Source organism: Castor canadensis, chromosome 9 (genome assembly GCF_047511655.1).
Source record: "Castor canadensis chromosome 9, mCasCan1.hap1v2, whole genome shotgun sequence".
NCBI classification, from domain to species: domain Eukaryota; kingdom Metazoa; phylum Chordata; class Mammalia; order Rodentia; family Castoridae; genus Castor; species Castor canadensis.
The window spans coordinates 152,138,138-152,164,545 of record NC_133394.1 but is presented as its reverse complement, the minus strand read 5'-3'; the positions used below and the strand labels follow the sequence as shown (position 1 = coordinate 152,164,545).

General features: G+C 54.6%; 1 protein-coding gene across 11 annotated transcripts in view; it reads left to right on the top strand.

Annotated features, from left to right (window-relative positions):
* Ablim2 (actin binding LIM protein family member 2) overlaps window positions 1-26,408 on the top strand; it is a 139,685-nt gene that overhangs the window by 8,239 nt on the left and 105,038 nt on the right. For 10 of the 11 annotated variants that reach the window (XR_012435888.1, XR_012435887.1, XR_012435886.1 and 7 more), the window contains exon 1: window positions 17,934-18,075. The exons of the other annotated variant lie outside the window; for it this stretch is intronic. Coding sequence is in view for 4 of the 10 variants with exons in the window: in XM_074042686.1 (XP_073898787.1) it covers window positions 18,051-18,075 (25 nt within the window). In the remaining 6 variants the exon portion in view is untranslated. Of the gene's footprint in view, window positions 1-17,933; window positions 18,076-26,408 lie in introns of those variants that run through there. 11 annotated transcript variants of the gene reach the window in all.

The window sequence follows — 26,408 nt, the reverse complement described above, 5'->3', positions numbered from 1 at the left end:
TGGGGGCCAGAGTCCAAGTCAGGACGCCCCCAGCCCAAGCCACGACCCCTGGTGTGGCATCAGGTTCTGCAGGCCCCATTCCCCCACTGGCTCTTAGGAAAATCAGTCCTTGCCTCTTCTTGCTTTGGTGGCTCCCACCTTTCCATGGCTTGTGACCACATCACTCCAATCTCTAAGACCAGCATCTGCAAACCTCTCTGCTGGATCCTCACATGGTCTTCTGTATGTGTAAAACTCTTCTCTCTTTTTTGGGGGAAGGGAGTGTTTGAGCTCATGGCCTCCTGCTTGCTGAGCAGGCCTTCTACAGCTTAAGCCACACCCTCAGCCCTTTTCTGCTTTAGTAATTTTTCAGATAGGATCGTCCCTTATTTTCCGGTCCCAGCTTGAACTATGATCTTCCTATTTATACCTCCTTCATAGCTGGGATGACAGGCACACACCACCACACCCAGATGTTGGTTGAGAGGATTTCGTTTCTTCTCCCCCTCTCCCAACCTGGGCTGTCCTCAAACTGCAGTTCTCCCAGTCATCACCTCCTGAGTATCTAGGATTACAGGCATGAGGCACTGCACCTGCCTCCCCTGCTCCTTTTCAGAAGGACACATGTGAAAACACCTGGGGCCCAGGCCGACAGTCCAGGACCACCTCCCATCTCAAGACCCTCACTTAAATCACACCTGCAGAGCTCTCCCTTTTCACCCACAGGAGGCTGTATTTTCGGATTCTAGAGAGGAGGATGAGGACATGTTTTGGAGACAGTCATTCAACCAGACACAGGCAATCCTGGAGCATTCTGTTTCAGGGGCCGGTACCCTTTTTCCTCCCTGTAGCATCTCTAGTCTGGCTGAGAGTGGGAGAGCGACTTCTCATAGAATAAAAAATGTTACTCTCAACTCCGAATCCCCTGAGCTCGTTGCTGTCAGACTGCTGACAGGATACAGGTTTGAACAGTCTTCCAGGCTAGGAGCAGCTAGGAGGACCATATTGAGCCTTAAACTCGCGGTTGCCTTTCGACAAATGTGCGGTCTCTGAGGAACGGCTCTGAAACATGGCTCTGGGTTTGAACTCAGAAGCCCGGGGTCGCAGGCTTTCATTCTCTGGCATGGACACGTCCAGCTGTGGAATACCGATCTGTCAGCCACTGTCCAAGTAATGGTGCTCAAAATTCCAGGGCCTTAGTACTCAAAGTTGCTGAGGTCCCCGAAGAGCTTCTGTTTCTGTGGACTGTACCTCTGGATGTGTGTTATAGACTGAAAAAGGATTTTTTAAAAAGCTATTAAGTTAAATGAATAACAAACCTGAGAGCATCATTAATGGGCTGTGGCATTGATTTACAGTTTCGCAAATCTCGTTACTATCTGCCTTGATAGATAATAGCCGGGCTCTGAAGTCTGGATCTGTGCTCGGTTGTGATGTCACATGTCACATAGCTGCTGCAAACTCCATTGTGCAGTCTAGAGAGCGTGAGCGTGACTGTCAGCCAGCTTCCATACATAACAAAATACATGAGGTAATTAACTTATAAAGAGAAAAGGTTTGTTTGGGCTCACAGTCTTAGAGGGTCCATCCTCGATTGGGCAGATGGATTGCTTTTAGGCAATTGATAAGGGTGCAGGTGGCAATGGCAGGGACCACGTAGCTGAGTAAGACTGCTCACCTCATGCCCAGGAAGCAAAAGAGGAAGAGAAAAGGCTGGGGATCCCATTATCCACTTCAAATGCACACCCCAAGGACCTACGGACCTCCCACCAGGTCCCGCCTCATAAAGATTGCATCTCCTCCCAAAGGTGCCAGGCTGGGGACCAAGCCTTCTACACATGGGCTTTGGGGGCACACTTAACATCCAAACTGGACCTTGGATTCAACCCTGGCCCCCCAGAGGCTCATGCTCATCTCACAAGGCAAAGGGCACTTAGTCCATCCAGGAGTCCCCAAACTTCAACAGTCCCAGCATTGCTCAAAAGCCCAAGTTCAAAGACTCCTCTGAGACTCAAGGAAAAGTTAGCTAGGAGCCCCTGTAAAATGAACAAACACACAAACAAGTTACATACTTCCAAGGTACAGTTGTGGGAAAGGCACGGTAAACATTCCTATCCCAAAAAGGGAGAAACAGGAAAATAGAAGAAGGGATCAGCCTAAAGCAAGACTGAAACCCACCAGGGCAAACGTGAAATCCTAAATCTCCACATCCAACATCTAGGGCGCCCTGTGGTGGGGTGCATTGGACAGTCCTGCCCCTGTGGCCTCTCTCCTGGGGAGATTTTGCATCGCGCCTGCAGCCTCCCTCAGCAGGCATAGCACATGGCTGGCGTCTCGCCTTCCTGGAGCGTCCACCACAACTTCTGCTTTACTCACAGCTCTGGGTATCAGCTCTTTCAGGGGCCATTTAAAGGAACTGTAACCTTGCAGCCCCCTGCCTGGCCTCCAAGGCCTTCCTTTGAAATCTCAGTGGAAGTTACCATGACCCCACAGCTCTTGCATTCTGCACCCCTGCAAAACCAGCAGCATGTGGACAACTCCAAGATCTGCTGCCCATATGAGCTGTACCTGGGTCACTTGAACCATAGCTTCAGCAGCCTCTGAGCACCTTGCTGGCTGGACATGGGACAGTGAATCCTGAGGTGGTTTTGAGCAGCAGGACACTCTTGGGGCTCTCTTCAAAAGAACTCTGTCCTGGAAAGTCTCTGAAACAAATGTGCGTTTCTACACCCCTGAGGCAACGTTGGCTCTTCACTTGCACTTGCCTGGTCCTGAGATGTCCCCGAGGCATCTGTCCTACTGTCCCAGTGCAAAGCACCTGCCGAGAGCTAGCAGCTGCCTTCCTTTCCTAAAGCTTTCACACACGCTCATTCCTGGCCAGGGTGCAGACTCCAAATATTTCTGCTTTGCTTCTCTCTGCTCCTGATTCACACTGTAATTTGGCTAAAAGCAGCTGTGCCTGAATGTGGGCCTCCTTCTAGTGTCCAGATAAATAAGTCAGTCCGTCATCTTTAAACTCAGCTTTCCACAAACTATCAGGGCATGGACAAAATGCAGCAGATGCTTTGCCATGGTGTAACAAGGTGGCCTCTGGTCCAGGTCCCAGTAGAATCCTTGTTTCCATCTGACACCTCGACATGGACTTTCCTGCCGACAAGGCCATCAGCATGCTGGTCTCCCCAGTCCCCACCAGAGTGACCACTAATTTCCACTTACAGCATGCTGGGCCTTTCCCAGCCCGTCCTTCAAACGCTTCCCGTAAGGCAAGTCCAAAGACTCCTCCACTTGTCTCAGACACAGCTGGTCAACAACCCCACCTCTCAGTACCGGTTTCCTGCATCTGGTTTTTCACTGCTATCACAAAACAGCCAGGACAATTAAGTCATAAAAAGAAAGTGCTGCTAGGCACTGGTGACTAGCCAGTCTAGCCAGCCCCAGGCAAATAGTTCGAGACCTCATCTTAAAAAAAAAAAAACATCACAAAAAGGGCTGGTGGAGTGGCTCAGGGTGTAGGGCCCTGAGTTTAAGCCCCAGTACCGCCAAAAAAAAAAAAAAAGAAGGAAAGAGAGAAAATGCTTATGGTTTAGAGGTTTAGGCCATAATCAGTGGACCCTTTGCTCTCTCTGGTGAGGGTGGTGGAATGGCAATGGGGGAGCGTACAGTAGAGCCAAACTTAGCTCATGGCCAGGAAAAGAGGAAAGGTCCCAGGATCCCCTCCAAGGGCACACCCCACTGACCTAAGGACTTCCCACTAACCCCACCTCCTAAAGTCTCCGCCTCCCAGATGGCCTTCGGAGGACACTCAGCATCCAATCTGCAGCAGTGACAAGGGGTAGTAATGCCTTGTCTTATTATGAAAATGGTCTTGACCCTGTGAAGCCCAGATAGGGTCTTGGAGACCATTAAGAGGTCCCTGGGGCACACTTTGAAAACTTGTAATTAAAGGATGGAATATTATTCGGTCATTAGAAGGGTTACCAAGCATTTGTGAAATACATGTGTCAGTGCTGGTTGCTGGTAAAGAGTATAAATTTTATACACTTGGATCTCTGCGAAATACTCAGAACGAACACTCTAGATGCAGATGGATCAAAATTCAACAGTGTATGGGCAAGACTTTCTTCATTCCTAACGCTCTGCTGTTTTATCTTTAGAGCTTTTCCATTTCACGGGGGTGACATTGACAGGTTTTGGCCAATACTAGGTCTCAAGGACAGTCCCTCAGAGAGCAGCTGTTGGACTCCCTGGCACCAGGATGGGCTTGCTCTGGGGCCAGCCTTCTCTGCTCGCTGTGGAGCTGGGCTCTAAGGGACATCGGTGTGTAGCAGACACAGGGACCTAAAATGTGCGTGTGAGCTGTGGTGGTGATTTGGTCTACAGTTATAAAAAAAAAAAAAAGAGTCCTGCTCTGGAGCAAATTCCTCCGCTGCAGATGAGAAACAAGGAGGCGCCTGAAACCTTGTGTCCTCACCAGGATGCGTGCACCGTGCACCTGGCAGGGCCCCAGTGCAAAGCTAAATATAGCCTGGTGTGTGCTGGCAACCTCGGGGCCTTGGCCGCTGGCAGAGTGGGACCCACAGGGAGTGATCGATTTGTCATAACGATCAATATCCACTCTTCATGGAGCCCCTGGTGGTGCAGTGTGTGGTGGAGAGCTGGCTCAGGCTTGACCTCCATCCCACAGATCCCCTGGGGGATGTCATTGCCCCATTTGCAGACAAGGTCTCAGGGATGAGACAGAGCTGTGGCTTGCCCAGGGCCACATGGCGGGTAGAGATGGCGATGGGATCAAACCCTACCCTGGAGCACCCATACCAGCCATGTCCCCCGAGAGCGCATGCCCCCCCACTTCTCCAGCTCTGATGCCAACCAGGGAATGGCGTCTGAGCCTGATAAAAACCTCCCTCTGGCTGAGTGTGTTCACACTCAGCCTTCCAAACTGCCACACTTCTAGGGAAGGAGCCTCAGCGGCTGGGGACAGTGGCAGTGTGACAGTAGCACCCTGTCTCAGTGCCTGGGCATTGCTTCCTTGAGTCCCTCACCCCTTTTCCAGGCGGGGACACTGAGGCAAGGCAGCTCGGGGAAGCCCGCAGTCGCACTCTGGTGGGGGGAGAGCCGGCCTTTGACTCTGATGGCCTCTTTCCATGTCCCGCTGTCTCCCGCCCCCTCGCACTCTGTGTCTGTGGGGTCAGCCTGGACAGCAGGAGGCTCTTCATGCCCCATCCCTCTCCTCCAGCCCCATCTTCCCAGCCACCGCGGACAGGGCCTCTGCTCCAGGAAGCCACCATCAGAGAGAGGGGAGTGACTTCTGGGAGGGACGAGACTGTCCCTTTTCTTACTTGAACTGTGACCCCCCCCCAAGTCTGGCAACTTTAAAAGAGCATTTTTGGGGGGGCAGAGCCAGTGGTGCCCCACTGAGAACATTTTATTGGAAATTGGGTATTTTTAGGTCATTTCTGTCCACACATCAAGGCCCCGAGGCCCTTGGTAATCAGCTCTCAGCTGTGACACCTTCTCTTTGTGACTCCCGAGGGCACCCCCTGAGGCCTAGCGGTCTCAGCCAGTCTGTGCTCAGGGTCTGGGGAGGGGCACAGCTCTGGCCTCAGCCTGCTTTTAGTGTGATTCCTCCCTGGTGTTGGCCAGGGAGCCCCCAAGGGTGTGGGTGGGGCTCCCTGGGACCCCAGTCCTCCCTTTCACATGCCTGCTTCTCAGTGGGGACCCACCTTTCCCTGAGGTGAGGGATACCAGGAGAGTGGCCTTTCCAGGCTTGGCCTCCTGCAAAGGTGGGCCCCAAAGGCGGGCCCCAGCCAAGGGCTCAGAGGCTGCTGGGTTCTTTAACAAGTGGCCAGTCCAGTACTGTGGGCTTGGCTTGGGAATGTCCAGCCCTGGCCAGGGATCCAAGTGCCCCTGATACAATTCCTCCTAACAGGAGCTCCCAGCCAATAAGGGGGAAACATGCAACAAGAAAGCGCTTCTGAGGGAGGCTGTGGGGGCAGTCAATGAACTGGCCTGACAGAAATCCTGGCAAGCTTCCTGGAGGAGATGGCATCTAACCAAGTAGGAGTTAGGCAGACAGAGGGGTGGCAAAAGGGCATCCTGACAGTAGGGATGGCTGGTACAAAGGCTCAGAGGTGGGAGGGGTATGTTCAAGCAACTTCATTCATGCTCCACCTTAGGCCCTAGGTGAGAGGCAGTGCCCAGAGAAGGGGCCCTGTAGTGCTGTCTACCTCTTGTGTTCCATGGCCTTCCACCTCCTTGCATGGCACCACACTGTAGTGTGTGGCACTGTGAAGAGCCAGCCATGGGAGCCTGCGAGGCTGTGCCCAGGGGGTCCACCTTGGAGGGGTGGGCAGAGGAGGAGAGAGGAGAGGAGGAATCCAGAGATGGTGACACTGCAGAATGCAGATTCCCGGGCCTCGCCCTGGATGCCCTGACAGAGCCGAGTGGGCCCAGGCTCTGCTTCTAAGAACCCTCAGTCCCTCCCTGCCCCCCGCGGGTGCTGGCTGAGCCAGGTATGCGGACCCTGGTGTCACCTCCCTTTCAAGATGTTTAGCCAAGGGCTGATGTCACCAGGGTAGGGGGGACACTCAGGCTTTGTGATTTTTTGTGGTGAGGGGCTGAGAGCGCACAGAGACAGGTGCCAAGGCCACACCCCTGTGTCTCCTCACCTGTCTGCTGAGCTGTCTCGAGTGGCTCTCACCCTGCCCCAAATGTGGGTCTCCACCGCCCCATCAGGAATAGGGGCACCGTCTGCGGGCAGCCCCGGGGCCTACAGGGGATCTGTCCCTTGGTGCCGTGTGATTGGAGGAGGTGGCTCTTCATCCAGCAGTCAGGGAGGTGTGGGTGGTCTCGGGCAAAAAGCTTGGTTTGGGAGCCCTGAGTCCCCTCCATTCCCACCAGGTGTCCACGGCCACACTCCAGGGGCACCAGCAGCCAGTGGCCAGCTGTCAAGCCCTGCTGTCACCCACAGTCCCCAGGCACACAGCGGGATGGGGGCGGGTAGGGGAAGCAAAGGGCCAGCTTTGGGGTTTTGAAGCGTCGTGTTGGATTGGGTGATTCCCAAGTCTCAGGGAAGCTGGGGACGAGATGTGTGCCCTCCAACCAGGAGGTAGAGCGTCCCTCCCAGGACACACTTGGGGGAGGTGACATGAGGCAGGTGCGTCCCTGCTTAGAGATGTGATCCTCCTAGATCCTGGCCAGGAACAGTCACAGTGGTGGCATTCAGGGCCACATGGACTAGGAGAGCCAGGGGAGCACAGACAGGCTCCAGCCGGCGCACCGACCCAGGCAGCTGCCAGGTCTGCACTGGCCCCGTTCTAGAAAAGATGGTTAGCTCTGCCAGGAATAGAACCTGTTTCCCAAGTGCCGCCTGACTCTGGGGCTGCAGCATCTCACACAGAGGGCCAGCGGCTGGCATCAGGACTGGAGAGAGGCAGGCTTGTCCCCAGCCTCTCCAGCATGGGACACAGTAACGCAGTAATTAGCCGAGCCCTCCTGGTGGCCTCCCTGGCCCTGAGCTCTTGGGTGCACAGTGGGGGCTGTGTGGTCCCCGCTGCTGCATGATGGCCTTGTTTAGGGTGATCGTCATCCTCCGTCCACTCCCAGTTCAGATGGGACCTTTGGACATTTGCAAACGCTTGGCCCGTGGGTGCACGCAGAAGGAATTCCCAGATGCAAGACATGGTGCAGGGCACAGACTGCTCAGAAGCCAGGCCGCCCTCAAGAGCGGCTGTGCCCACACTCAGCTCCGCCCTCAGCGCTAAGCCTTGCCTCCCCGCCCTGTTTATGGATGCTGGATTATCCAGAGAGTGACTTCCGGACCCAAATCGCACTAATGTGTCTGGTGAAGGAAGCCATTTCTCTGGGCGAACGGAAATGAGGTACGGGGGATCTGAACGAGGCTGTGCTTTCCTGAGGAGGAGGACAGGCCAGCAGTCAGCGGCAGGTCAAGTCTGGGGCCTGGTCTGGGGGTTTATAATCCATAAAATGACAGCTTCCGTTTGCTCGGGGCCAGGCTCTTCTCCAAGCAGTTGGATGTTCTTGATCTGCTAGACTTATTCCAGAATCCTCAGAATTGCTCAGGCCTCGAGGGTTTGGGAAAAAGCCGGTGGGCAAGGGAGGTCACACAGCCAGGAAGAGGCCACGCTGGAATTTGAGGTCAGATGTCTCCAAGAAGAGTGAGAATGAGCGGACAGGGGCGAGGCTGGGCAGAAGAAGGGCTGAGGGAGCTGCAGACAGAGGTGACATTCAGCAGAGCTGCAGGTCAGGTGGAATGAATGACATTGGAGAGAAATCCTAGGGCAGCGGGCGTCCCTGCTGATTTCAGTGAGAAGAATTTCCAAAAGTACTGCGCACATCCAGGCCTCTTCTGGTTTTATTCAGTTTCCAAAGCTCCTTGGAGCTTGACCCCCAGAGGGACGCCGAGGACAGCGTGGGCTCCTCCTTCCTTGTGCTCACATCTGGGTGTCCCTCACAGAGGAGGCCCAGCCTGTCCTGGGGCGGGGGTCTTGCTCTCACCAGCACCTTCTCGACTGGATTTCACGCTCAGTATTATTGTCTCAACGGACACGCTCATTTTGGAAAGAGGACAACCTGGGAACCTTCACCACGCAGAGAGGCCACCGTCGCCCCTGCCCTGTTTCCTCCCAATTCTTCTGTCTGTGGGTTCTGGACCCCCTGAGCCTCAGGTGGGACGCCTGCTCTCCTTCCATTCCCTGAGCCCCACGGCACGGCACTGGCCAGCCTTCCACCCTGTGCCCATCAGCCGCCACTGTGCCTGATTTACTTGGGTTCTACTGTGACCTTTTGGAGGAGAGAGGTTTATTATTTTTTGTTCTTATTGTGGTTCAAATATAACAAAATTTTCAGTTTTAACCATTTTCAAGTGTCTGGCGTTTAGCACATGGACTTCAACTCAGGCCCTCACACTTGCCAAGCAGCCGCTCTACCACTTGAACCGCTCTCTTGCTTCTGTCCAGGCTGGCTAGACAGAGATCCTCCTATTTACACTCCCTGTGTACCTGGGATGACAGGCATGCATCACCACCACCTACCCATTGGTTGAGATGGGGTCTCACTAACTCCCCCCCCCCGCCCCCCGGCCCAGACTGGCCTTGAACTACAATCCTCCTGTCTGCCTTTCCACTAGCTGGGATTACAGGTGTGAATCACCACACCCGCGTGGGTCTCTTTTATAAGTACACAAGTCCCATTCTGAGGGCTCTGCTCTCATGACCTCATCACCTCCCTAAGGCCCCACCCCTTATAGTCATCTCAAGGGCAAGGATTTCAGTATGTGAACATGGGGGACCCGGAAGTGAGTGACCCAGGCCCTCAGCTCGCCAGACCTAGGGAGGCGTCTGAGAGCCAGGCAGCCTCTGGTGCGTGAGGTCTGAGTCAGGAAACTGGCCACTTACTCTGGCGAGTTATAGCTGGAACCGAGGCCGCACTGCAGGATGCTGTGCTGGGCTGCAGGGTAGGAGCTGAGCTGCACCGCGGTAGAAAATGCCCTGCACCCCACTCCTGCCCTGATTTTGACCCCAGCACCACCATGGTGCCAGGAGCGGGCAAGTTGTCAGAGTCCCCACCTGCCAGGCCACCTGCCATCAGGAAGCCCAGGGACTCTGGTGGACAATGGGCTGCTGACCCCCGAGGGCCTGGAACCATGATGGGAGGAGGTGGGGTCGCTCCCTTGTGTGTGAGCTTCACGGCCCCAGGCCCTTTCTGAAATATCACAGAGCCATGTGTGTAGCATAAAGGTCCCACCCTCGCCATCTTTGGGAGTGGAAACTGTCTCCACCATCCACTGCCACGTCTTTCTCGTCTTGGAAAAAGTGGAATTCCATCCTGGCCCCACCCCGCTCTGTCACCTTGTAGGAGTGGACAAGGCTTATCTCACATGTCAGAATGCCCTTTCTTTTTTAAGACTGCATACTATTCCGTTGTGTGGACAAAGTGCATTTTCTCATCTTTGCATCTGTGAGTGGATGGTTGCACTGTTTCTTCCCGTGGCCGCTGTGAGCCATGCTGCTGGGATTGCCTGCAGATAGTTGGGTTCACACTCCCTTCTCCTACCTCGCTTCTCTACCCACTGTGAGGGGCGCTGCTATTGCTGATGCACAGATATGAAGCCAAGGCCAGGGCTGGAACACCGTGTCTGAGATGCCAGCTTCTGGACCAGGTGCCAGGCTCTGGGCTTCGTCCCTCTTCCTGGCAGCATCTGGGTGCCCATGTGCACCTGTCCATGCTCCGGCCACGTGTTAGTGTCCCCAGCACTGGCTCTGCTCCCACCCTTCCTGGGCTGAGCCTCTGGCCTGAGCTGTTCGGTCCCACCTCTAGAAACCGCAGGGTAGGGAGGACGGGTCACACAGGGGCAAAGATAGGAGGTCAGCCATGTCTGCCACAGGTGCAGGGGGGGGTTACAGAAGGGGGAGGGGCAATGCAACCACCTCGTCCAGCTTGACTACAGACGGGGAAACTGAGGCCGAGCGAGGAGAGCGTGTGCTCACTGTGAAACTCGATTTGAGCTCTGGCGCTCTCTCTGTAGCTGTGGCAGAGTTCCCAGGACCTTGGAAAGGAAACAAGTGAGTCAGGTTCTCTCCGGCTTCCAGTGGACTTACTTTCTTCTCTGTCAGTTTTTCCTCAACTTAAAAATAGTCTGCCCCATTTTGTTCACCAGTTACTACCATTTCTACAGTGTGAGGTCTCTCTCCCCGTTCCCTCCTCTCCCTCCTGAACCATTTGAAAGTGAGTTCTATGGTGACCCTTCACCCCCCACCTACGTCCAGATGCACCCACAGGAAAAGAGTTCCTGTAAAAGTCCATGTCTGGTTGCCCCTTGTCTGTGTCAATTGTGTGTTGCTGTGACAGAATACCTAGGACTGGGCAATTTATAAAGGAAGGAGGTTTATGTGGCTCACAATTCTGGTGGCTGGAATTCTGGCAAGCCTCCTCTGGCTGTGCCGCAGTGTGGTGCACACTAGCCGTGTGCAGAAGGGGCTGAGCAGGTGGGGTGGCCTGCCGTCTTGAGAACTGATCGAGTCCCGGGAGACCATGCCCACTCCTGTGAGAAGCACATCAATCCCTTCCCAGGGTGGAGAGCCTCCAGCAATCATCTCCCACTGGGCCCCGCCTCTTAAAGCTTTCATCTCCTCTACTCTGTTAACCAGGGAGCAAGCTTCCAGCACAGGGCCTCTGGGGGGTCCCGGACCTGGCATCCTTCAGAGGGTTTCTTTGTCTCTCCCCAGGTGCCTTCTAGGCCCACGCACTGCAGTTGGCTGCTGTATCTCCACGTGCTCACTCTCCTTTGTTCTATGATGCTCTCCACCCTTTGTCCTTTCTGTTTTCGTTCTGTGTCACTCACACGTTAAAGAGTCGAGACCAGGCTGATTTGAGGCATATCCTATGTGGGGTTTGGTCTGAATCTTCACGCCTGAGTTGCTGAGGGCCTTGGCCAGAGTCTGGTCTCAGAGCCACAGTGTCCTGCCTGCTGTGCCCATCTGGAGGCACCAGCTGCAGGGTCCCACCTGCCCTCAGATTCCAGCACACCTGTGTGCACCCAGCACGGGTGAAAATTCTGCATGTATGTCTTTCAGCCCACGTGCAGACAGAGCTTCCAAGTGGAATCATTACGGCTGCCCGCTCCGTTGGCTGTCCCAGCTCACATCTTTGCAGAAAGGAGGAGACCCTGTCTCCCTCCCTCCTGGCCAGCACGGGGTGGCATGGGTTGTTTTAATATGTGCTATCCGATAGGAAGGGCCCTCCCTGAGGTCCTGGGCACTGGGGAGCCAGTGTGTTTTTGCACATTTCCGGCCCTTTGTGTGTCTGTAACTTTCCTGCCCCTTCTTTGCTTGTCTGTCCAGTCTACTTGTTTGTCTTGTCTTTGTTGATTCAGGAGGCAGGCAGGAATGGGCCGATATTTCGTCCCTCAGGGAGATGAGTTGCTATTACTTTTAGCCTGGGATGACATGGCCAATGGGGCCTGGAAGGGGCGTGGTGGGGCCAATGGTGTGAGCTTCCTGCCTGGAGCGTGGTGGTGTTGGGGACAGAAGCCGGATGGGGTAGAAGAAGGGAGAGACAAGGACCCCATCTCCTTGGATCCACTATTCTCATTGGTTGGCTTCCCTGCCAGTCACGGGCCCAAGACCCCATTATGGAATCCAAAGTTGTTGTCCAGATGTTCGGGCCTCCCCTAGAACCTCTCCCAGCCTGTGCCGTCCTCCTGCCCTGGGAGCCCTCCCCCTGCCATCCCCTCCCCCTGGACTTGTCCCCACGCTCTTCAGCCTTTTCTCATTCTTGGAACTTTGATGTGAATATCATCTCCCTGAGTGCTCCGATATTCACGGCTCTCAGGACTCTAGTGCACAGAGGGAACAGCTGCCTCAGTGGCTGCACTGTCGGGCACCTGGGTTTCTCCACTGTAGCAGGTCCTGGGGACACTTAGGGGCTCTGGGAGTTACTGTCTCAGGGGATTTGTGTTGCTTGCCGTCCCGTGATGCTACGGGGAGGAGCTGTGGTGGGGGACAGCATGGCATAAGCACAGGTGGGGGTAGGCAGCCCCTGACTTGTGCAGAGCACAGGAGAGGGTGGGAGGGTGCAAGGGAGGGGCTGAAGGGGCAGGGTCCTGACCACTGAGTGTCTCAGAATCTACAGCAAGGAGTTTGGTCCAATCTGGGAGGCCTTGTGGCCCCCACAGATGGCCCTCTGCAGAGGGGACCCAGGGATCCATTGAGCAGGGCTTGGGGAACTGGTGAGGGTGGGGAGACCAGGATGTCCTATAGGTACAGCGGTTAAAGCTCCCTGGGGAGTGCTGGTGTTCGACTCTGTTACTCCCACTGCAGATTATCCGATGAAAATGGGAAAGTCAGCAATCGGGTCTGAATGGCTTCTCCAAAAGTCTCAGAGCCTCAGGATAATGACCTTCTTGGGTACTGGAGTCACTGCAGATGCAACAAGGCAAGATGAGGTCATACCAGAGTAGGGCGGCCCCTGAGCCAATCTGACTAGTGTCCTTAGAAGAGGAAAGACAATGTAAAGACAGACACACAGCTGGGAGGCCATGTGATGACTGAGGCGGGGCTGGAGTGATGCAGCTTCAAGTCGAGGAACACCGAGGATGGCTGGCTACCAACAAAGCAGGCAGGAGGCAAGGAAGGGCCCTGCCCTGGTTCTCAGAGAGGACAAGGTCCTGACATTCATTTTGGACCTCTGACCTCCAGAAGCATGAAAGAATAAATGTCTGTTGTTTGTGGACTTTGTGATAGTGACCCAGGACAACTAAGGGAATTAGGACTTGGGAAAGAAAGCCACTAGGTCCCCAGTACCTGACAAGCACCAGACACAGCACTGCCTTTGGCCTCCCACAGCCTGGACAGGAGGCCCCCCCACTGCACAGCAGAGGAAAAGCTGGTTGCAAACCCCATTTTGAGCTCCAAGAGGGACACAGCTGGGCAAGGGGGTCATTGGTGATGTGCAGCACTGCTGGGGGTTGGCGTGATGACAAGTAGTCTGTTTGCTGGCTGAGGTGCCTGGGGGCTCTGGGGGAGGTGTGCAGCAAGCAGCTGGAGCTCAGGAGAGACAGGGCAGGACATTAGGCGTCCTTACGTGGGACTGGATAGCTCAGTCTCTCCAAGCCTACATTTGCATGCCCTTGAAAACCTGTTGCTGCCTTCTTTGCTTTAAAGTCGTGTTCAAAATCTATCGTCTGTCCTCTGTCTTTCAAGCCTTTGTTTTTATTTGCTTCTCAGTTTTAAGCAATGTTCAGAAGGAGGATGTTAGGATAGGCTGAGCACCTTTAATCTGAAACTGAAATCCTAAATGCCCCAACACCAGCCCAATGCCACAAATGGGAAACCGCACACCACGAAACTTTGTTTCATTCACACAGTAATGGAAACTATTATGTTAAATTATCTTCAGGCTATTTGTATAAGATAGATATGACATGCAAATGAATTTCAGGTTGAGACTGGGGTCCCATATGTCTCATTATACATATGGAAATCAGAAACTTCTGGGGGCCAGAGAGCTGAAACATAACGGATACGCGGCCTGTGAGTGCAGCCACTGAAGTTACTGTGCTGCACTGGCTGCAGGGAAAGTGTGCTGCTGGGAGCAGGGGTGTGCCTGAGTGAGTGGGCAGAGCAGTCCTCCCCTGGGGCCTTGACTCACTTTCCTTTCCATCAGAGCCCCTGTCACTGCCACCTGATGGGCCAGACCAAAGCACCCAGCAGTTTGCTTCCTCCTGCAAGCACCAGCATGGCACAGAGAAACATCTGTGGGTCCTGAGTTGGCCACTATGCTGCTCCTGGGGCGCAGGCAGCTGAAGAGGTGGCCTGCTGGGAGTGGTACAAAGCAGAGCAGCCGAGAGCAGACTGGACAGTCCAGTGGGTGAGGTAGGGCTGGGCGGGGTCCTGCCCCTCCACATACATTAACACCTCATCTCTCTTGAAACCCTCTCAGTCCTCAGCAGTCCCCCAACCCCTGTCAGGATAGCTGTGGAGGTTGGGATAGAATTCACTGCACCACACTGGGCATCCCACTCGTGGGCACAAAAATCAGTTCAGTAGGTCGAGGGAGGGTGTGTTACATAAGAAGTTGAACTGAATAGAAAATAGCAGAGCACAGTACAACCAGAAAGCATGAGCATTGTTCTGAAAAAAAAAACAGTTATAGATTTACATTTATGCTAATTAAATTATTGCTGTGTATGGTAGACTGAAAAATGCCCCCCGACCCCATAATCCCCACCTCATCCCTGCAACCTGGGAAAAAGGAACATTGCAGTGGGATTACATCAGGGTGTTGAGATGTGGATATTTCTGGACTACCAGAGTGAGCCTGTAATACCTTCATGACTATTCTTATGGGAGAGGCAGAGGGAGGCCACACAAAGACCACAGAAGAGGCCCCAGAGGCAGATTGGAGCGATGCAGCCACAAGTCAGGGAACATGGCGTCCAGCAGGGCTCCACCCTGGAGATTCCCAAAGGACTGCAGCCCTGTCCACACCTTGATTCACCCAGGAGTGCTGATTTTGTGCTCTGGCCTCCAGAACTGGAAGAGGATTCATTTCTGTTAGATTAAGCTCCTGGGCTGTGGTGATTTGTTACAGTGGCCCCAGGGCACACACACCACAGAGCAGATAACCCAACACTCAAAGGCATCTTGCCCACGAGTTCCCATCACTCATGAATGGACAGCAAGTCCTCATCACAGGATTTGCAGCTGGCTGGGCACCACTGACTCAGCTGGGCCTGGTGGAGACTGCTCCATCGCCCATCATCCTCCTGAAACCCACAGCTGGCCACGTGTGTCCTACCACAATGACAGAAGCACAATAGGGGAAGTGAGGCCTGGAGTTGGAACTGCCCCATGGTCATGTCCACTTAGGAGCCACGGGAACAAGCAGAAAGTCATAGAACGGGAAAATGCACTCCCCAAATGAGACCCTGGGGAGGCTGTGGTGACAGGAAGGCCCCAAACTCCACCGCCTGGCAGGCGTGTTCCCCTGTGTGTGCAGAGCTGCTGTCTGCAGTGTACAGGGCTGTGTGTCAATGGCTGAACAGTTTGGAAGTCACTGGATGGTGACAGAGACACTCAAGAGGGGGAGGAGTTTTGGGGAGGGGTTGCTCACCACCCCCACTCTGTACTTTCCAGTTCTACTTCTTCCATTTCTCATCTTCCAGCACAGACACACCCTTGTGCCATCCTTGGGAGCTGTCTTTGGAGTAAGTGGGGTGGTCACAGGTATGCAGCAGGGGTATTGGAGGACTGTCATCACTGGATCAGAACCCCGAGGGGACACTGATGTAGCCAAGTCCACAGGCGACTGGGAGGGCCATATAGACCTGGTTTGGCCCCCTTCTCTTGCCTGTTTGTCTCCTGGGCTGCCACATCTGGCTTCTTGGGAGCTTAACACTGAGGAGTTGTCCCTCGGGGTGGACAACAGGCACTCCAGGCTGGCTCCACGTGCCATCTGTACAGGGTGGAGAGTGACCATGGCTCTGCAATCCCGACCAGCCTCTGGCAGTCCAGCCTGGACACAGAACCTCTCTGTCTCCAGCCCCCCTCCCAGCTCACCATAGTATCAGCGAGGTCCACATGTACAAGCATTTGTCTCGTGAACATGAGCACCACGAGGAAGTGCTACAAGACAGTTCTTTTGGTAGCTCCTGAGCAAAACCCCTCAGCAGCTGCCCCGCCCCCATACTTTTTACCAGGGTGGCTGTTGCCCTGGTCCCTGTCCTCTGCCTGCCTCCCCACCACCCCAATGCAGCGGGCTCGGGCACCGCAGTCTTCTGCCTCCCATCAGCTGGCAGGGACTCCTCACCTTTGCAAAGTCTGTTCCCTTGCCCTGTGTGCCCTTCCCAACCCAGAGCTGCTCCTTGGGTACCACGTCTCCATCAGGGTCCTTCTTCCATAGCAGCCTCAGAGGTGTTACCTTGGCCGGGCACTGGCCACCCTCCATGTTTCTGTCCTTCATGGGCCCCTGGCGCACTGCTGGACTCTCAGGCCCAAAGCCAGGGTCCTCCCCTAGTTGGGACAGCAGGACATGGGGGTGGCACACAGCATGTGAGACTTGCAGAGCACTCAGTGAGCTGCCACTGTCATCGTCACTGTGGTGGTTTCTGCTTTGAGCTGGGCTGCAGGGCCACGGTGGCTGCAGAATCAGTGAACACACAAACTGCTGCTGAGCGAAGGGGGATAGCTCTGTGCCTCGGACACAGAACCTGGGCCCACTTGTGGGTTCTGAGAGCCCTGAGAAGTCACCCTGCATGCTCCTCTTGGAGATTCTGCCTCATGGCCACTCACCAGCACCCCTCCCCCATGTGGTATGAGGCAGAGGTTTCCCACGGTGCAATTAATTGTAGTCAGACCATGCATGCAGGGCAGCGGCCACCACTTTTCCCTGATTCTTCCCCAGAGCCCATTGGACCAGTTATTTTTGTTGGCATCATTGCAGAGGTGACTCTGTCAACTCCAAGCTACCTTGTGGGGCCAGGGGTGTGAAATGTGACTGAGCCTGTGTGTTGCCCCTTAACAAGACGGGATTTACCCAGTCATGTGCCCAATTAGCAGGATAATGACCTCAGGCTCCACAGCTGCCTCATTCCCGGTCAAGGCCTCTTAATGCTCAGGTGGTTGACAGGTCCAGAGAGCATTTCTGCCTCCAGAGACCTTCAAGCTGAAACTTCCTGGGAGCAACAAGAAGAACAGGGAACTAGGGAGCTTTACCAGACCTGGCAGCAACCCCATGCTGAGGGTCCTTCCGCAAGTGGCCTGAGCTTCCTGAGACTAGGTTTCTTGCTGGCATATTCAGTCTCTGTTGGGAGCTAAATGGGTCCCTCCCGAACTCATGTCCCCCTAGAACCTCAGAACTTGCCCTTCTTTGGGTCTTGGCATATGTAATTAAGGTGAGGATGGAGATGAGGTGATATAGGTAGGGTGGGCCTTAACCCAATGACTCTTAGGAGAGACAGAAAAAGGACACAGCACACAGGGAAGGCAACCATGTAGAGGCAGAGGTTAGAGTGGTGCAGCCACAAGGAAAGGAAACCTGTAGCTTCCTGGAGCTGGAAGAGGCAGGAAGGTCCTCCCCTGGGCCTCAGAGAGCACAGCCCAGTCCACATCTTGATCTCAAACTCTGGTCCCAGAACTGGAGAGAATAGATGGCTCTTGCTGAAGCCCCGGTTGCGGGCTCTGATGGGGCAGCCCTGGACAGTGGTCCAGGCTGTGACCTCCACCACACAAGGGTTGTGAGTTTGCTCATGCTGCCCCAGCATATGGGGGTTGGTAACTGGCCCCCACATCCCCATGCTGGCATCTTTTCAGAGTCCCTTTCCCGGACGCCTGGGAAACAGGTGCATGGCAGCATGGTGGGAAGTTATTTTAGTGTTCCGGGAAGGGCTTGGCCCTGCCCCGCCTTGGGCGTGGGCTGGCATTGCCATGTGACCCCTGGCATGTCATTAGGACTCATGCTGGCCACAGAGGCCCTCCGCTCACCCAGCTGTCACCACAGCCTCCCAGCCTCAGAGGGAGAGCGACTCGCCCTTCAGGAGGAGGCCGTGCCCCATGGGGATGCCTGAAGGAAGGACAGGTAAAGCCAAGAATGGCCCCACACTCAGCCCATCTGGCAAGGCCCAAGGACTCGTTTTTTAACCAGACATCAGGCATGAGTACCATACATGAGCTCTGAGGGTCTGGCCTGAGAGGAGGCATCCAATCTAGCTCTGCTGTCTCATGATTGTAGTGAAAGCCAGCGCAAACAGGCGCCAGCTGTATGCAGGCTTCAGGGATATTCTCTCATAGACAACACATGGGGTGAGTTGTCTTACAGATGGACAAGTTGAGGCCAGGGAAAGAAGGCTGGACAATATCACACGGTGGTGGTCAGAGCCAGGCCTGGGCTCCAGCGCCATCTGCCCCCAGAGTCTGGGATGGAGTCACTGGCCCACAACCTCTCTGTGCTTGTCCCTTCCCCCTTCCTTTCTTTCTTTCTTCCTTTAAAGCAATGGATTTTAAACATGGGATATTCTGTTCCCCAGGGAACATCTGGCACTGTCTGGAGACGTTTGTGATGGTCACACTGGGGAGGGGATTGCTGGCCTTAGTGGGGATTGGTCAGGGATGCTGCTGGCCCCACAGCGAGAGTTACCGTGAGCCCACGGTGGCAGCTGGGGTGAGCTGAGCATTAGGAATAGAGACACAGCTATCTTGTGCTGTTAACATGGAGAGCAGAGTGTGCTGGGTCCTGAGATAAGGCAAGAAGTGTTTTCTACTGGGCTCTAGTTCTACATGTTAGCCAACAAGGTGGTCTGTGGGGAGAGGGTGACAGGGTACATGTTCAGGGGACCAGGAGAAGCGGCCTGGGGAGAGATAGAAGAGGAGGGCAGGGAGGGAACCTGAACCGCAGAAGCAGAGGGCAGAGCTCGGAGGGCCTGGAGTGGTGCAGGGGTCCAGACTGGATGCTCCCCTGGGGTCCCACTTCCCATGGGCTTCCTGCCTCCACCCCTCAACACTCACACCCTGTGTGGGCAGCAGGCTTGGTGCCCAACAGGCACCTGTGTCCAGGTAGCTGGACCTGAGCCTTCCCTTCCTTGGTGTCCCTTTCTGGCCTACTGAGTCAGTCCAGCAGCAGGACCAGGACCTCTGTCTACCTCTCCTCCCTCAGCACCTCACACTCTGGGGAGCTCCATCAATTTTTTGTGGAAGGAGTGGCTCTTCTCTGAGCAGTGGTGTTGGCCAGGAAGCCAGATCAAGGATGGTTCAAGCTTGACTCTAGCCTGACCCACTGTGGGAGCTGGTCAAGGCACTTCCCCACTTTCTTGGGCCTATAGAAAGGGGTTGACTATAGCTCCTCGTTTCCAGGGTATTGTAAGCAAACATAGCAGATGCTTAATGTTGTTCCCCAAAGAGGAGAGGCTGTAGACTCCCCACAGCTGGCAGTGGCCTGAGAGCAAGGCTCCCAGTGCTGGCCTCAGGGGACCAGTGACTTGGGGTGGGTGGCACAGACTATTAGCTAGATTGTTCTGAAGGTACTGGTGGATTCCCAGAGCTGGGAACATGTGACGACATCCACTTCCCAAATGGAATTTCCAAGCCGGATGTGGGAGGTCTCCTCCCTTTTCTCACGCCCTGTGTGCTCTGCTCTCAGCAATGGTAGGTGATGATCCTGACAGCAAAATGCAAACAGGAACAGAAACGGACACAGCACTGCGTCCACCCTCACATAGCCAGCGGGACAACCCTGTTGTCCCCAAGTCAGAGGAAGAAACTACATCTCATGGTAAATTATGAAGGAATGGTGTCCATTGATCAAGACAGCCATGAAGTAGATGTGATTCTATTTTGGGAATTGTAATAAGAGCTCAGGCTTAAAACAGAAAAACCAGGGTAAATCTCCATTATTGTGGCTTAGGCAACACTTCTTAGAAATGACACCAAGAATACAAGCCATGAAAGAAAAGCTGTGTGAATTGTATGTCATCAGAATGAAACCATTGGTGGTCCAAAAGACACTATGAAGAAAATGAAAGTTCTGCCCATAGAATGGGACAGAGCATTTGCAAGTCATAGGCCTGGTGAAGACTTGAGTCTAGAATATATAAACAGCCCTTGTAGGTCAGTCTTGAAAAGGCAAGCCCCCCCTACCATGGGCAAGGCTCATTTCTCCAAGGAAGACACGTGAACGGTAGCACACACATGAGAAGACACTTGGTGTCACTAGCCATGGGGGACATGCAAATCAGAATGAGGTAACACTTCACACGCATTCGGGGGGGGGGCCTAGAATACGAGGCCTGACTCCCCCAGAGCTGGGGGAAAGAAAAATGATATGGAGAAATTAGAACCCTGGAGTGAAAACAGCCAGGGTAGTCTCAAAATGTTAAACACAGGGTGACCAGGGGACCCAGCAATCCAAAAGAATTGAAGAAATATGTGAACACAAAAACAGGCACATGAATGTTCACTGCAGTACTGGTCTTAATATCCCCAAAACCTAAACAGCCCAAGAGTCCACCCGCTGATAATACATAAACCAAACAGTCCCTCCCTGAAAGGGAATAGGAAATTCAGCCTTGAAAAGGAGTGAAATTCTGACACCTGCCCCAACACGGATGAACCCGAAAAACATGACACTGATTGAAAGAAGTGACTGCATATAATCTGATTGCATTTATATGAAACGCCCCAAAGCAGACAAATCCATAGAGATATATGAATAATTGCCAGGGGCCTGGAGAAGGGGAGGTGAGCAGTGAAGGTAATGGATACAGAGATTCTTCTGGGAGTGATGAAAATTTTCTAAAACTGATTATGGTAATCAACAGACAACTGTGAATATACCAAAAACCAGTGAGTCATAGCTTTTAAACAGGTGGATTCTATCTCAGTGGGGTTGTTTGGTGTGTGCCGAGCCATTCTGCAGAGTTCTGTGGAGCTGCTGCTTAGGCCAGCACATCTGGGCGTGCACAGGGGCCAGGTGTGGGCTCCGCCTTATGAAATGATAAACACTGCTACTACATAGCACCGTTCGCCCCCTCATCTCAGATCTTATGTTTGTGGCATGCAGAATCACAGGGAAAAGCCCACTGACAGGCCAAGGTGGCCATCTCAGAGGAGGTATGGAATTTCTGTGCTCTCATCTGCCACGCACCACTTAGGTTCCTAACAGTGAGAAATATTCCTGTGTAATCACAAAGAATTTATTTTGGTTGTTGAATCCAGGAGCTCCTGTGTCTCAGGAGAACAGTGGTGGTTCCGGGCCAGGCTCGCACCCAAGCTGTCCCCCTTTGTGGAGCAGCCACCGGTCGTGGCAGGAGAGCCATGACTAGATGTTGGCACACCCTGCCTGCCTCCAGTTAGCCACGTGGTCTGTGAGCCAGGCCCTGCTGGTAGTAGCAAGACTCCCAGAAGCCTGGGGTGTCACAGGCAGGGCCTGCTGCACCTACGTCCTATGTTTACCCCAAGGCAGCAGAAGGACAGCGCCCGTTGTCGTCCCACACAGACAGATCAGTTTTCCCGGCTCCTGGCCAGCAGTTCCGACGCCCAGCTTTAATTATACACTCAGGGAACGCTTTCCCTATGCCAGCCTTCCTTGGGGGAGAACACGCGAAAGGCCGGGAGGTCAAGGAGGAGGGGGCCACACAGAGACAGAAAGCCAGGTCCTTCACAGGGGGACCGGGATACAGTCCCTGCCTGCCTGTCTGGGGCTGTGTGGTCCTGCTGAGTTACTGAGCCTCTCTGAGCCTTGGCTCCTTTGTGGGGAACCGTGTCCATACAAGGTGTGGCACCTGAAACCTGGATGCCATAATGTGTGCCCCAACGCAGCCCACCCTGGTGCCAACCTGTGTTTCATCCAATGTTTTAGTTTTTAGAGTCATTGGATCCACAGCACCTCCTGTGGTCTTGCAGTGACCAGGGCCACTCTACCCCATCCCTGATGGTAGTGGCCTGTCCATGACTGCCCAGGGACTCCAGCCTTGCCCGGCATGCCTGCACCCATGGGCTTCTCTGCCTTGAGTCTCAGCAAAGGAGAATCTCTGGACAGAGAGCTCACACTTCTCTCCCTTTGGGGAAGACATTCCAGGAGAATGAGGTGCCCATGTCACCCCAAATGCAGCCAGGGAGGCCTGTGCTGTGCCAGAGCCCAGCGGTCAGGGTGTATGGTGTTGCCATGCACTGGTAGAGCTGTAGCCAGCACACTTTCACATGTCCTCCTGGTGGGATACATGCCACAGATCCCCTGCAGCTGGTGAGGGTGCAGAGAGTAGGTGCTGTCTGCAAGCCAGGAATAGTAAGCTCTCCCCAGGACCCTGACTCCAGCCTCCGGAGATGGGAGAATGAGTGTCAGCTGTTTAAGCCCTGGTCCATGGCGTTGTTACAGGCACCCCAGCAGCTTAGGCAGGCTGTGTCCTCCTGGAAAATTAGAGTGAGAGCACAGGTCAAGGTCACCTCTTCACCCCTGCAGCCATCACACTGGATTTGAAGCCAAGGACTCTCCTAGACCATTTGGACTTGGGCTGTGCCCCATTAGGCTGGGGTGTGTGCAGGTCAGGCTGTAGACCATGTAAGAGGCTGGATCAGGAAGTGGGGGCAGCTGAGGTGTGGCCAGTGTGTACCAGGGTTCCATACTGGAATGTGCTGGTCTCGGGGTCGGGGGTGGGGGGGGTTGCTGAGAGCGGGGTTTGGTTTGGCGCCGCTGCAGCCCTGTGACTCCAATCGCTGGGTGTGGCCGAGTGCAGGGCCTGGATGGACTGGCCGGAACTGGGTGATGAGACTGTTAGGGGTGATTAGTTGCTCGTTCTGTGCAGGCTCTGCAGGCATGAACGCACTTCCTGTTTCCCATTGGATCTAAGGCGTATTTGTAGGCATCTGCTGTCACTGGAGGCCCAGAGAGAGCCCAAGGCAGCGTGTGCCAGGGACTGCTGTGTGGCCTGGCCACCGATGGCCTGTGTGTGTGAGGGGAAGACTGCCTAGATGCCCACCAACCCCTGTCCTTCCGGGATGCCACTTTAAGAGCAGGTGTCCTTAGTGCTGAAGGACTGTGTTCTTCCAGCCATGAAATAGCATCCTGCAGGGACACAGCGAGGTGGGGGGCGGGCAGCTGCTGGAAGCTGGAAGTCTGGGAGTTGCCAGGGGCTGGAGCTGACATCTATGGGAGCCACGGCCAGCCACAGTGTCCAGGGCTCACTTTTTGTCGCTTTCCTCTGAGCTCCTGCATCTGGAAGGAGCCTTACCCCACCCCACTCTCACTCCACTCCTTACCCCACCACAGGCCAGCCCCTTGCTGTCACCATCGGGTCACCATTCCAAAATGCTCAGTGCAGGGTGGGTCACCATGGCACTTTGCAGGTGGACGAGGCTCAGAAATGAGCAGACTCTGCTGCTCCACTCTCTCCACCATCAGGGCTGGCATCTGAGATTCCATATCCGTAACGAAACCATGGACAGGGCAGCTTGAACCACAGCCACGTGTTGTCCCACAGTTCTGGGGCAGGACACCCAAGAGCCAGGAGTGGGCAGGGCTGGTTCCTCCCAGGCTGTGAGGGAGGGTCTGCCAGGCCCCCTCCTCAGCCTGTGTCTTCACATGGCTGCTCTCTGTCTGCCTCCAGGTCCAAATCTCCCCTGTAAAACTCTAGTTGTTTTTTTGTACACATTTATGGGCACAGCTTGGCAGTTCAGTGTACATGTGCAGTGCATAATGAACAAATTCGTGTCGTTCACATTGATTTCAATCTCCTTAAGCATTTAAAAACTTCTTTTGATTAACACATAATTGTACATATTCATAAGGTCCCCCTGGTGTGATATTTCAACAGGTATACACAATTTCCTCTTTTTCTGAGGACACCGGTCCTATTGGATTAGGGACACTCTACTGACTTCGTTTTATCTTACTTATGCTATTAAAGACCCTGACTCCAAATACAGCCACACTCTGAGGTCCTGGGGGTCAGGGTTGGCATATGTGAATTTGGGGGGCCCTGTGCAGGCTGAGAGGGGCCAGGTGATGCCCCACAGCCCACTCCTGCCCCATCACACAAGGGAGTGCTTGATGTATCAAAGATGAGTGCCTACAATGCTGCACCTGTGACTTCTGTCTCCACGGAGCCTAGCTCTGTGCTTGGGCGGCAAGTGCAGGGCTGAGGTCAGGAGCAACTGGAACCTGGCATTGGTTCCAGACTTCTCCACAGCAGGGAAGCTGCTACAGTGCAAGGCACAGGTCCCCAACCCTTTCGGAGAGCCCAGACCCCTTTTTCAGTGATGCCCCACCCAGCACCTCACACATGGCTTAGGAAAACCTTCAGTCCAGAGCACAGGGGCTTTGCCACACCCACAAGTGGCGCTGACACTATTGGCGAGACACTGTTCTTGTCATCACCTGGGGTTAAGGGTCTGTGTGATATTGCTTCTTGCTGTTCTAGGGGACCCAAGGGGCAGCATATAAATGAGAGCAAGGCTTAGCAGAGTGGTGTCTTGATGTCCAGGTATCACTGTGGCAGCATTCTGGCTCCTGTAGTCCCATAACAAACGACCCCCATCCTTGGTGGCACAGAGCATTCCGCTGCCCTCCCTGGTCTGAGGCAACCATTCAGAAAGGGTGTGGTGCACAAGCGTGTCTCTTCCGCAGTGACCATGGTGAGCGTGGCACGGGAACTTGGGGCTGGGACCCTCTGGAGGCTCCTTTGCTCACATCTGGCAGTTGATGCTGCTGGCCTCCAGCCAGACAGCCTCCACGTGGCCTCCACGTTGCGACACCTGTGGGCAGTTTACACTTTCTCACAGCACGGCCACTGCTTCCGAGAGACAGCGAGGCACCTGCTGGGAGTCAGCTGCTGTCACGTCTCTCGTGTTCCTTTGGTCAAGTCAGGCTTAAGGGCAGGGCTTGGCAACCCCATTACTTATGGGGAGAAGAGCCAGTGCCATACTGCAGATGGGCACATGGATAGGAGATGTTTATCCATGTGTCGTGGAGCAGGCAGGCTGTGTAGATGGCCCATGCTGGAGCCCAAGGGATAAGCAGAGAGCAACTTGCAGACGGACACCCTGGGAGAGGCCAGAAGGCGTGGGCATGGATGACACATGTGCAGGAAGGGCGAGAGGAGTCTGCGCACACGAGCGTGGCTCCGGGTGCTGTGTGCAGACTCCTCTCTTCACTGAGTACACGCTGGGGCTGAGCACAGGGCTGGTGCTGGGTCCTGGGGAGAGGCGTCTGCGGGGCGGCGGCGGGGGAAAGAGCCCACAGTCCTTCCAAGGACAGGAGATGGACTCAAGGCACGTTCAGGGAGCAGATGGGCATGGAGACCAGGCCCAGTCGTCCAGCAGCCTTGTTCTGCTTCCCAGGACCAGTCCTGATGGGGCCTGAGGACCAGGGTTGGGTCAGAGCCCTGGTATGCAGCTGTTGGAGGAGCTGAGGGGGCAAATGGGAATGTGGGGCGCTCCCCCTTCAGTTTGTCAGCTGACATTTGTGCTCAAGGCCTGTGTCCATGCTCAGAACCCCGGGACAGAGCTGAATGGAACCACAGACTGGGCTGGCCAGGGGCCCAGAGGGGAGAAACTAGAGTCCGCTCTGCCCATGGGGAAAGGAGCGTGGGGGATAGACAGCCTCAGTGGAGGTAGCTCCCAGGGTCCTGCAGGTCTGCTCACGTGGTCCATGCAGTAGACCTGTGGGCAGTGGCATGCCTGGGCCTGGGCTCAGGCATCACTGGTACTGTGAGTTTTGTGTATGTATGTGGGTTGTGCAGGGCAGTCCCACCTCAGGGACCAGGTCTGCCTCACAGCCCAGTCCCACACCAGCTACAGTTGGCAGGCAGTGGGTCCAACTTGGTCCTCACTGATGGAGGACTGAGTGGAGTGGGGACAGCCAAAGACCACAGAGCCAGCTTGCAGGGCCCAGGCTGCAATAGCTTGAGACATGGGCTCCAGAGAGCAGCTACCGGGTTTGTGGTTATAATTAGCAGTCGCCCTTAAGTAGGTTAGGAAGGAAGGTCTGTACTCTGGCACAGTTTCCCAGCCAGCAGGTGGGAAGGACAGGAGGTGAGGCCTGGACCTGTTCACTGATCTACAGTACCCCAGGTGCTGGGGGGACACCTTGAGACACCACTGGGTGGTGTGATAATTTGGGATATGTGCCTTTGAGCCCATTCATGCCACATTGAGAAAATGGCCCAGAAGACAAACAGCTGCAAAAGCCAAGTGTAGGGCTCACATTTTGGTGCCAGCTACTCGGGAGGCCGAGATTGGAAGGATCACAGTTCAAGTCCAGCCCAGGCAAAGAGTTAGGGAGTCCTCACCTTAACAGACAAGCAGGAATGGTGTTGTATGTCTGTAATCCCAGCTGAGAGGGAGGCCTTAGGTAGGAGGATCTTGATTCAGGCCATCCCTGGCCAAAAAAGGTGAGACCCTATCTGAAAAATAACCTATAAA